Genomic DNA, 12961 nt, shown 5'->3' with positions numbered 1-12961 from the left:
TTGAAGTAGTACTATGTAATCATCTGAAATAGCACTCCTCCTTTCTCTAGTGGACCTTCGTAAAGGCACTTGTTCTACATGCACTGGTTCTTGAGGTTGTTGAGTTTGTTCTTCTGGGAGTTGATTAACAATGTCTTGTTGTTCTGGTATTGCATTCTGATCACTGACAGGAATAAAATCCTGATCATTATTAGAAGCAATCATAGGAATATAAACCATTTCCTCTTGAAGAGTAGTGGGAATACATTCCTCTTCAAAAACAAGATCTGTTACTTTATTCTTCCCCCCAAACTCAATATCCTCAAAGAACGTTGCAGTTCCCGTCTCAAAGATGGTCTTTACTTTGGGATCATAAAACTTATAGCCCCGTGATCGCTCAGAATATCCAATAAAGTAGCTACTTACTGTTCTGGAGTCCAGTTTCTTTTCATGTGGCCTATATGGTCTAGCCTCAGCTGGACATCCCCAAATATGAAAATGTTTGAGACTTGACTTTCGCCTTGTCCAAAGCTCAAAAGGTGTTTTAGTAGCTGCTTTAGTGGGTACTCGATTTAGAATGTAAGCTGCTGTCTTTAATGCTTCTCCCCAGAGTGACATTGGTAAGGTTGAATGACTAATCATACTCCTTACCATTTCCTTAAGAGTTCTATTACGTCGTTCAGCTACACCATTCATGCTTGGTGAGCCTGGCATGGTGTACTGTGGGACGATTCCACACTCCTCTAGGTATTGAGCAAAAGGTCCTGGACGTTGCTCACCTGAACCGTCATATCTACCGTAGTATTCACCACCACGATCAGATCTGACTTTCTTAATTCTTTTGTTTAGTTGGTTCTCAACTTCAACCTTAAATGATTTGAAAACATCCAATGTTTGAGCCTTCTCATGAATAAGAAATAGGTATGCATATCGAGAATAATCATCAATGAATGATACAAAATATTGTTGACCATTCCAAGAAGGTGTTGGAAATGGTCCACAAACATCTGTATGTATCAATTCCAATACTTCTGTAGCTCTATATGCACCCTCTTTCTTTCTTTTGGTCTGTTTGCCCTTAATGCATTCAACACAAACATTTAGGTCTGTAAAATCAATGGAGTGTAAAATTCCATCCGATATAAGTCGTTCAACTCTATTTCTAGAGATGTGTCCTAAACGTTTGTGCCATAAGGCACCTGAATTTTCATTATTAAATTTACGTTTAGTACCACGTGATTCCACATTCAGGGTTTCAATATAAGAAGCATTTATATCAAGCATATATAGATTGTCATAAATCATAAGTGAACCAGTTCCAACAACAGTAGAATTAATAGATAAACTGAACTGACCGTTTTCAAATGAACAACAGTAACCTAATTTGTCCAAATGAGAAACAGAAACCAAATTCCGTCTAAATGACGGTACAACAAAAGTATCTATTAAGTCTAAATAGTAACCAGTGCTTAACAACAATCTAAAATGCCCTATTGCTTCCACCTCAACCGACTTGCCATCACCCACATAAATGCATCTTTCAGCATCAGTTGGCTTTCGGTAGCTCAGGCAACCCTGCATTGAAACACTGATGTTAGTAGTAGCACCAGAGTCTAACCACCAAGTGTTTCTAGGTACTGAAGCTAAATTTACTTCAGAACAGACCAAAGTGAAAAATGTACCCTTTTTCGCACGCCATGCATGGTACTTAGGACATTCTTTCTTGACATGATCAGGCTTGTTACAGAAGAAACAACCTTTCTTGTCTGTATCTTGCTTTTGTTTCTTCACATAAGGACCTTTAGTAGCTTCATTCTTTCTTTTGTTGCCGTTATATTTAGGGGTGCTTGCCAAATAGGCACTTTCAGCCTTGATTTGCTTCAACCTCTCTTCCTCTTGAACACAGTATGAAATGAGCTCATTAAGAGTCCATTTCTCCCTTTGACAGTTATAATTGATTTGGAACTGACTGAACTGGTTCGGGAGAGATATAAGCACTAAATGCACAAGCATGTCATCTGACAATTCAAGATTAAGTGCCTTCAACTTTGATGCAAGGTGGGACATTTCCATGATATATTCCCGAATATTTCCCTTGCCTTTATACTTCATGGAAATCAAGCTCTTCAGAATTGTGCTTGTTTCTGCCTTATCGCTTTTGGCAAAGCGCTTTTCAATCTCATCGAGATATTCTTTAGCTTTGGTGACACTATTAGACACCGCGCCCCTAAAAGCCTCAGGTATGCCGCGCTTGATGATCATAAGACTCATGCGGTTAGAGCGATCCCACTTCTCATATTTAGTTCTCTGTTCAGAGGAACTAGTATCTGTAGGAGCAGTGGGTTGCTCTGTCCTAAGCGCAAGATCCAGATCCATGCAGCCAAGAACAATTAGAATGTTCTCCTTCCAATCCTTAAAATTTGTACCATTAAGGATCGGCACTGAACTTAAGTTAGCAGAAATAGTAGCAACATTTGCTGAAAAGAGAACACAAGAATTTAACATAAATAACATGCTCATTTTGAATTAATTAAAAACAAATGGCAAATCCCATCTAAAGATACCTAGTGCAACAACAATATCAAGTCTTTGGACAGTAATATTATTTGCAAGTGGTACTCTTTTCTGTAATAATCAAACACTAACAATAATGCATGACAAATAATAAACCTATCTTTGGATCGATTTATTATATGCATGAACTATAACAGATAAAACCTTATAATTGTTACGTGTTTATTATCACAAGTAAATGTATAATTTATTAAGTATAAATCTTCCTTTGGGCCGATTAATACTCACAGAAATATACACATTTACACTTTATTTAATACCTCAATAATATCTCAATATTTCAAATAAAATTAAATTCAAATAATAGAGGTTACTTTGGTGACATATAATTCAAATTTAATTTAATTTAAAATAATAGATATTAATAAACCTATATAATCCAATTAAATTAATATTATAAAATAAATTGATTTAATGGATTATCATTTAATGGGAGAAATTATATTACTGATATGTAATATTTTGATTCCTTAGTGACCGTATGCATCAAAATCCTTTTATCAAAATTCTAAAATATAAAATTTGATAAAACTTGTTATCCTTAAACATGGCCTCACTCCATGTACGTGGCCATCAAGCCAGGTACTGGCCTCACTCCACGTTCCACGTACGTGGTTTTTTTTTATTTATTTATTTATTTTTTTTTTAATGCCCATTTTCAAATATAATAATAAAATATGAAATGGAAGAAGCGTGTCCATCTTTTTTCCCAACGTGGCCATCGTTTCCTTTGAACGTGGCGTCAAAATTTCCAAAACCACGTAACTGTTTATCTCCATCAACCCATCGTGCGGAGGGAAGAAACGACCGCCAACCGACGGCAGCCTTTCAATCTGTCGTCGACGCCGCTCCTTCAGGCCGAACCACTGCCAACCGACAGCATTCCAAAAGGATTGACCAACGCAGCGACGTCCAAATATGTAGATTTTGTATGAAGAAATTGTTCGTTTATTTCTTCCTTTCTTCGCCGCACGCCTCTATGCTACACAAAACCGCCCGAACTACCGGGGCAGCCGCTGGCCCTTTCCTTTGTCGGAACGCCTGTCACCCTTGTCGCCGGCGTCTGCTTGTGCAGAACCAGCGAGAGGCAGCCAACTCGCAGTAGGAATTTTTAGTTATTTTTCTCTGCCAGTTGCGATACTGTTCATAGTGTTTGGCTTGGGAGCAAGCGGTGAAAATTGCGATGATAAAATAAAATTGCAATTCAACCAAAACCGAAATTATATAAAGATAAAACTTTGTACCCAGAATAAAAAGTTTTCCTAAGAAATTGGAATAGAAGGCTCTGATACCAATTCATAGAATAAATTGGGTTGAGAAATATCAACACAAAACTTATGCATTCTATTCAAATTCTTAAGAAATTATAAACTGGATAGACAGAAAATTACGGAAGCGTACCAGAATCCATAGTATGCAGTCGATTTGGGCAAGATCTTCAATTTGCAGATCTTCCTTAGTATCCAGAGAGTTTTGTCGATGAGGAAACAAAACAAAAGCGTCATCTGCAAACTGGGACCATAACCCTTATTTATAGAAGCCTAAGTTGCTCATTTCTAATTTGGCCCCTCAACAAATTAGAAATTGCACATGGTATCCACATTAATTTATTCATAACAATTAAACCCTTAAGTCATATTCCTTAATCATAAATTAGATCACATTAAACTATGACTTCTTTAAGTGATGACATTAGACATTTATAATTACAATTATGGTCCCAAAATTCTAACAGTATATATATATATACACACACACACACACGGAAGCCCTCGTCGAAGCCTTCGCCGAAGCCCTCATCGCCGTGCCTTCCCTCCCTCGTCGAAGCACCCTCACAATTCTCCTCACCAAAGCCCTCCTCACCGTGTCTTCCCTCCCTAGCCGAAGTGCCCTCGCGATTCTCCTCACCAAATCCCTCCTCGCTGTGCCTTCCCTCCTTCACTGTGATGACTAGCCCTCTGTGCGGCTGAATTGACTCGTTACTTCTTGCTTCTGCAAACTCTAAAAGGTCATCATCTTTGCTCTTCTATTTTGATCTCTCTTGTTTTTCGATCAAAACCACATCTCTCATTAATGGCCTCATGTCTAACAAGTTTAGTAACCTAATATTAAGGCCTATTGTAAGTTCTGTTTTTTTCTTGGCACGAGGCATGATTTTGATTGTTTGATCTATTCCTTTTTGGCTAACTACATATGTAGTTTGTTTGCATGATAATTAACTCATCGTGACATGCTTGGAAGATTTTTGCATCTACTGTCAGGTTAGTCTGCCACCAAGATTATCTATATTTCTTTTGAACTAATTGGAGTTAAATGATTATTATGATATATAAATTTGACAACTGTAATTTTGGGTTTCCATGGATCAAATCATCATTGCTTTTACTTCAAGAGATGTGTGCTTGCTCTATATGTTTCAGTAAAATGTATTCTGTTTTGACAAATTGGATATTTAAGATTTGAAAGCCGTGAATGCATTCGTTACACTACTCAACAACATCTACAGCTTCGTGAGGACACATCCAAATATTTAATTATTTTGATCTCTTTATTATTTCATACTATAATCCACAATGTCCTAATCCACTTAACAATTGCTTATTTTGATCTTGGATGTGAGTATTTTCAAATTTTAAAAAATTATATTCTAGTAGATTGTTCGAGAGCTTTGCTTACATGCACAATCCAATCTTATCAAACTAAGAACAACACTAAAAATAAGCAGGCCAGATGAGTTCATATCTTATTATGTCTAAGTATTTTTAGTTCCTTTGAAAAACATAGGTGCACATGTAAATTTATGAGGTACTCTATCAACTGAGCTTTAATCCTTGTTATAGACCTTTGAACATAGAGAGAATTAATTTACTATTATCTTTTTTTGGAACCTTATTTTACTAATATCTTTAATTACATGAATAAGGTCCTAACTCCTACACAATCAAATTGTGTTTTTTTATAAACTTACAGGATATCTGTGTAAGATCTTATAAGTAATGCCACTTTTTTTAGATAAAAATATTTTAATTTTTAACCACTCTATAGAATAAATTATTTAAGTTGCTCAAACTCAAAGTGAATATATGTCTTCTTGTGTTCTTTTTGTTCTTCCATATTCCTATGTTGATGTTGAAAATAAGGATTATGGAGGTAAGCTAACTAGGTTGCACTTTTTTTTTTCATTGTCAGTATATCTCTTTGTATTTTTTAGTTATTTTTTTTCAGTATTCTTTTACTAAAAATTCAAGTGATTATTCTTTTTAAACACTTATTTGTATTTGGAATGAAATTGATTACAAATAGAATTATTATTTTTGGATAATTTAATTGGGTAAGAATGGGCAAAAATATATAGATAGTTTTAAAATTGATGCTTATTTTTTATTTTTATATTAGAATTATAGAAACTTGTGCGTAAATAAAAAAGGAATAACTGTCCAAAGATAAAAAAAAAAAAAATCTAGTTTCCTTACCCTATTTCTAGAAACAAAATTTTATAGATTATTACTTAATTGATGAAAGGATAAAATTAGGGTATAATTAATAGTTTTGCTTAAGACCTTTACATAACAAAGACCACCCTAGGCAATAATAATAATAAAAATAAAAGCTCTTTAATATATTTTTAAATTTTTTGCTCAAGTTTTTTTCATTTGAATTTAGGATTAAGAATAATCGATTTTAAAAAAATTGATTTATTTTTTTTAAAATAAAATATTATTTTTATATGAAATTTAGTTTTCTAGCTTAATATTTAGATAATTTTTTTAACATTGTTAAATTATTTAATCTTTTTGAGATATTATTGAACATAAATAAAATTTTATTAATTTTAATTTTGAATTTTTTTTATGAAGCATTTTACTTTACGTTGTCTGGATAAAAAAATCTCTGATTTATATTATTATCGAGGAAGAAAAAGAAAGAGTGAGAAAGAAATATTATCGGCGAGGGAGGAGAAGAGCGTTCTTTGAGAGTATCACCGGTGAGAGAGCATAAACTTATAGAATTCCTGATGAGAAAAGAAAAAAAGATAAAATTAATGATCAGAAAAGAAATAGGCACAAAGTACTGGTGAGAAAATAATTATTATTTTTTTTTAGAGATATTGAAAAACAGAGAATTTATTAGTTTTATAAGATATATAATTAAATAGAATAAAATCTTGACAAGTGCAATTATGAAGAATAAGATTAAATAAAATAAAATCTTAACTAATTGTAATAATGAGAAAATAAGGATACGTGTAAGGTATAAATAAGAATAATGAATTAATTGATAAAATATAATTAATGAGTTAACATGATATTTATTAATGTGCATGCTATCATTTATTAATATTAATAATCTAATTTAATTTTTTTAATATCTACTTAATTATTCAATCAATAGACCCCATTAATATTAGCCGTAAGTCGTAGGCATCAAGTTGCTACTATACTTCATTATTTTTCTTTTTTGTTTTTTCCCTCTTTCCCTCAATTTTTTTTCCAAGAGATTCTTTTCTCTCATTTTTCTTTTCCTCTTTTTGCTTTTACTCCGCTATGCAGATTTTTTTTCCGCAAGGATCCCTTTCCTCCGCGACTCCAAACAAACAGAGCGCATTAGCCTTGTTTACTTAGAGAGATGGAGATACACAAGGAAAGAAAACATAGATAAGGGAAAGAAGATATATTGCATCGTGACTAATCATGACGCAAAGGTTCAATCATGGCCTCAATGATCACATCGCCGAAGAAGAGAATAATACACATGAGAATTATAATCTGATATCTGATAATGCAACCTCGTACGATAATACAACACAAGCGCACGCTAAGGGCATGATAAGGACAATTATGCATTTATGTTCGCATTATGTGCTACAAGATCGTTTTCTTCGCTTTTTTACTTTATAGCGCATTGACATCCAACATTAACTTACCGAGGCAAGAGAGCTTAGGCAATCAAGTGTAAGGCGATCGCTAATAAGGGGTTTAGAGGGAAGCAGGTTTCGAGCTTTGTCTAGGCCATCTCAACGATGACTTCCCATAATTGTCCATCAACATATAAATTTGGGTAAACATTTGAGTTAATTCTGAAACCTCATTCTAATTCATGCATTGTCTCGCTTAAAATTTGCTGAATAAGTGCCAAAGATACGAGTACATTGAAAGTCAATAATTCTAACTCACCACTCTTAATCGATTATTTAATTAATTAATAATCTCATAAATAACTAAAATAAACTTCTAACTATATTAATTAATGGATAAAAAAAATGAAAGCAGCTTCTTTTGTTGTTATCAATAATCACATGAGTACTTTTTTTTTTTTTTTTTAATCATAAGAGAGTCCTACTCTATCAGTCTTTTTGTAAAATGACATAGCTGTCATCCAATATAATATTCGACCTATTTTGAATTTTTAAATTAAAATCTTGAATTGATCGAGTAAACTTGTCTTGTTTAATAATATTTACATTGTAACAATTACAATTTTATAACTATAAATCATAATTGCTACATTTCGCATGATATTATCTATGAAATCATAGTTGTTATAATACATATTTGATTTGTTCATCTAATATTCATATTATAGTAATTATGATTTTATAATTATTAAACATAGATTTATCTTGTTGATACAATTGGCCTATCAATTTAGAATTTAATGCATATGACAAAAGATAATAATTCTGAACACGTAGTTAAAGGTAATTATATCATTTTACAAGGGATTGATGGGGTGACCACTTTAGAAAAAGGCTCTTTTGATTTTTATCTTTAATTGATTGATTAAATTTGATTAATAATAAAATTTAAAAATATATGTATATATATTTTTCAAAAATAAATTTTAAGGAGGCAACTTTCCACGATCTCTTCTATATAAAGGAAGCCTTTCCCTCGCCAAAGAGAGCATCTCGTTTCTCTCTTCTCTTTCCGCTCATGGCTTCCTTCGTCGCCCTCCTCCTCCTCCTCCTCGCGTTCTCTGCCCTCGCTGCCGTCTCCGCCGTCCCCTATCAGGACATCCTGATCCTCTCCAAGCAAGACGGGACTGTCTCTGACCTCAACGACGAGGAGGTGAGAATGCTCTACCTGGAGTGGAGGGCCAAGCATCGCCCCGCCGAAAAAGCTCTAAATCTGGACGAATACCGGCTCGAGGTCTTCAAGGAGAACCTCCGGTTGGTGGAAGAGCACAACGCGGCAGCTGACCGCGGGGTTCACGCCTTCCGCCTCGGGATGAACCAGTTCGCCGATCTCACCAACGAGGAGTTCCGGGCCAGGTTCCTCGGGAACTTCTCCCGGCTGAGGAGATCCGCCTCCAGGAAGATCAGCAGCCGGTACCGGCTGAGAGAAGGGGACGATCTGCCCGATTCCATCGATTGGAGGGAGAAGGGCGCTGTCGTCCCAGTAAAGGATCAGGGCCAATGTGGTGAGCTAAAGTTCGATATATTTACTTTTGTTTGAAGAACATTTACAGTTCCCTTTTTCTTTGCCTCTTGTTTTTATTTTTTTTTATTTATTTTTTATTTATTTTTTTTTTAAGAAAAAGGGGCGCTGTTTGGAGTAACTGGCATGGGGATCTGATTCTAACTCTTCCTTAGGCCTTATTTTGTGGAAATTTTGCTAGATTTAGAATTTCATTTACTGATTGTATCGAAATCTTGATCCATGAACTCACCAAACGAAGATTGTTCGTTTGCTATTAGTACTGTAAAGAACAAGTAGATGTTTACATAGGTGTTGAGTTGGTTTGTGACAGATTTCTAACAAGTTATGGCAAGCCAACGATGAGATGTTGTTAAGTACTTAGTTTCAATGATCTCAATAGGTACGCTAATTGTGCCTTTGACGGTGTTTACAGGAGATTGTTGGGCGTTCTCTACAGTTGCTGCCGTCGAAGGTATTAACAAAATCGTCACTGGTAATCTGATTTCGCTGTCGGAACAAGAATTATTGGACTGCGATACTGGCAACGATGGCTGCGATGGTGGACGCATGGACGTTGCGTTCAAGTTCATCATCGACAATGGTGGCATCAACAGTGAGGAGAACTACCTGTACACGGGCGAACAGGGGACTTGCGATGCCAACAAGGTGATCTATTGACTGACTAACCATTTGCAGCTAGAGACACTTCATGTTTTGCGATTGTGGATGACTTTATAAATCTCGTTTGGTACCTGCCTTTCTCTCGCAGGTAAATGCTCATGTTGTGTCAATTGATTCGTATGAAAATGTTCCTTCCAACGATGAGAAGTCTCTCCAGAAGGCCGTGGCAAATCAACCCGTTAGTGTTGGTATTGAAACCGGAGAGAATTTCAAACTTTATGATTCGGTAAGATTCATTAAGATGATTAACTTTTGGTTATTGCATTGGTTTGAATCATCCAATCCGGTGTTTTCCTCACAAAAGCTTGTTTGTGTATCTCATCATCCTTGACGAGTATTTCAGCATATTGTTCAGTTAAGAATGGAGTCATTGCTATCGTTGAAATAATAGTAAGATTGAGTAGAATAAATCTAAAATAATGCTTCTTGTATTAATAGGAATTTCCGTATTACCTGATTTTTATAAATAGTATTTACATACACTTCTTTTGTCATATAAAATCACCTGATCATGTCAAAAGTCCATTGCAACCTTCAGTTTTGAAATTTCTACCTCACAATCTTGAGCTTATCTACTCATTGTTTTAATTTCGCAGGGAATTTACACGGCCGACTGTGGAACTAACTTGGATCATGCTGTGACCGTAGTAGGCTATGGCACTGAAAATGACAAGGACTACTGGATTGTGAAGAACTCATGGGGTGAGAATTGGGGGGAGTCTGGTTACATACGAATGGAACGGAACATTGCAGAGAGGTCTGGCAAATGTGGTATTGCCTCGATGGCTTCTTACCCCACAAAAGGAGGGGCCAACCTGCTCAACAACCATGCTGCTGCCTCTTCTTCTTCCTCTGAGCCTTCCCTTGCCAAACCTCTTACCGCTTGCGATAGCTACTACACCTGCTCCGGCAGCACCACATGCTGCTGCATCTACCAGCAGGGCAATCACTGCTTCGCTTGGGGGTGCTGTCCGCTCGAGGGGGCGACCTGCTGCAACGACCACTACAGCTGCTGCCCCCGTGACTACCCGATCTGCAGCGTCGCTGATGGCAACTGCCTAATGGTAAGTCCTGCTGGATACATGAAAATTATTATCTAGTACTTTTCTTATAATCTAGAGATTATAGTAGGAGTGCAGACTTATAATATTTGAGTTCGAACTTAAAAACATATGTAAAATACAAATACTTTTAGCTTGAGATGTTTGAATATTTATTCGAGCAGAATAGCCCGAAATGACTCAAATTCGAGTCCAGATTATTCAAACCTTAATTGAGGTTGTTCAACCTTAAATTGTGTCCAACTTAATAAAATTAGATAGAGTTTGATTTGAGTTTGGCTCATGAGCGATTCATAAACAATTGAACAAAGTATAATGAGCTCGAATTCGGCTCAAAAAATTATTAAATATATTGGAATTCAGCTCGAATTCAATAATTTCAAATATAAATCAAATATTTTTTAAATTACTGCATGATCATTAAAGTGTTTGGGGATGAAAATGGTCCAGCTATTGCCCAGTTAAACATGTCTTTGTGTAACCAACTACATCAATGAGTCCTAGTGCTTCTGTCTTTGTCACCTAATTACTTGCTTATCTGATTCCATTGACAGAGCAAGAACAGTCCTCTTCGGGTGAAGGCTTCTACACGCACTGCTGCGATTCCCAATTGGGTTTTAAGTGGCTCAGGAGGTTTGAAGAGAAGTGCATGATGGGACTATAAGAAGCAACTCGCTACGATATGTATCATCAAATAAGATCTTGTACCTTTTCTGTAACTCCGAGATCATGTACTAAGTAGATCTTGGATTTAGTTGAATGATAATAATATTGCATCTGTTGTGATGTTAATTATCAAGTATCTTACTTTGCTATACAAATGCCATTGTTGTTCCTTGATAATTTGTTGGACTCATCATAATGCAAGGTAAGTCATATATATAAAAGGAGAGACAATCATCCTTTTGGTATGCAGTATTAGCAGTACTCCATGCTCACTTAATCTAAACTAATACACTTATCATGTCATTTAAAGTGTTTATTAACTAATTATATTTTAATGCTGATCTAAAATATTAAAACCCTTACCTAAGTTTAGAAAGTTTTTCTCTTAATTCACAACATAAAATGTAGGTTTAAATTCTTGCACATGACAAAATAATTCATAGTTTCTCTATTAAAACTTTGGTCATGTCTGTTATATTATTGAAATTTTTAAATGAATTATTTGTGATTCTTGAAAATATTTGGATCCTTTTGTAAGATTATAATTTAATAAACTCAAAACATTTATTTCCTTGCCAACGTTATCACAGCACAGATCCTCTGGATCGTAAAGTGCGATCTAGAAGATGGACCAGTTCATTTATAAATAGAATTTTATACATCCAATCTGTTATATAGGTGGGATTCATGAAATCCCACCTATGAACGACCCCTGATTCAGGAGCAGACTAGGGGTCGCGGTTTAGATGATCTCGTATGATGTTATCATTACTGCTTCTGTCACTACATGGCCATCCCTGCTATATGCACTATTGTCATTGTATGCGTCCTAGAGTTATGGTACTATGGTAGGATATTTGATTATCATCCAGATATTTATGGTTCGATCTCCGGTTATAGCCTATTTGTAGGTATTTTTTCTCCGAATGAGGAGTATAAACAAAGGATGTTGGACTTCTAGGATAACCGTTGTACCCTTTCTAATTTACTTGACGGGCGATAAAAAATTTTAATAGGACTGAATCGATCACTTTTATGGATAATTAATAAAGTTAATCTAATCAATAAAATTAACTGGATTTATGACTATTGTTGCTTATGCACTTGTTTTAGGATTAAAATGAATTGAGTATTAAAATAATTGTTTAAATTTAATTTAAGTTTTTTTTAATGAAGTTGAACTCGAATTTGATTTAGATTTGGCTTGAGATTAATTTATTTATAAGTTATGGATTCTCAATTCAAATTTATTTAACTATTTAAAAATTCTATGATTTAAATTTATTTAATTAATTATTATAAACTTATTTATTTTATTTATTTATCATATTTGAAGAGAGTTTTAGTTATCAAGATATAATTTATAAATTTTATATAAATATTATTTATTCATTAAGATTTTACTCCTAGAGTTTAGGTTTTCCTATAGTATTCAAGATTAATAACTATATATATATATATATATATATATATATATATATATATATATATATATATATATATAATAGGAGTAAAATCTTATTAGCTTAAATCCATGATAACTCAACCCCTAAATCCTAAAATCTTAAACCCTAAATCCAT

General features: G+C 34.5%; 1 protein-coding gene across 1 annotated transcript; it reads left to right on the top strand.

The window, feature by feature from the left end:
* Window positions 1–8453: 8453 nt before the first annotated feature.
* On the top strand, window positions 8454–11516 carry LOC121976346 (oryzain alpha chain-like). Its single transcript, XM_042528475.1, has 5 exons — window positions 8454–8973; window positions 9406–9638; window positions 9742–9879; window positions 10250–10717; window positions 11269–11516. Exons 1-5 carry the CDS (start codon window positions 8487–8489, stop codon window positions 11365–11367), a joined length of 1425 nt encoding a protein of 474 aa, XP_042384409.1. The 5' UTR covers window positions 8454–8486; the 3' UTR covers window positions 11368–11516.
* The last annotated feature ends 1445 nt before the right edge of the window (window positions 11517–12961 follow it).

Source organism: Zingiber officinale, chromosome 4B (genome assembly GCF_018446385.1).
Source record: "Zingiber officinale cultivar Zhangliang chromosome 4B, Zo_v1.1, whole genome shotgun sequence".
Lineage (NCBI taxonomy): Eukaryota > Viridiplantae > Streptophyta > Magnoliopsida > Zingiberales > Zingiberaceae > Zingiber > Zingiber officinale.
This window is presented reverse-complemented; position numbering and strand designations above follow the sequence as displayed.

Coding starts and splice junctions, on each gene's coding strand:
- LOC121976346 (XM_042528475.1), top strand. CDS start 8,487: ATGGCTTCCTTCGTCGCCCTCCTCCTCCTCCTCCTCGCGTTCTCTGCC. Junction 9,639..9,741: donor GGACTTGCGATGCCAACAAG/GTGATCTATTGA, acceptor TTTCTCTCGCAG/GTAAATGCTCATGTTGTGTC. Junction 9,880..10,249: donor ATTTCAAACTTTATGATTCG/GTAAGATTCATT, acceptor TTAATTTCGCAG/GGAATTTACACGGCCGACTG.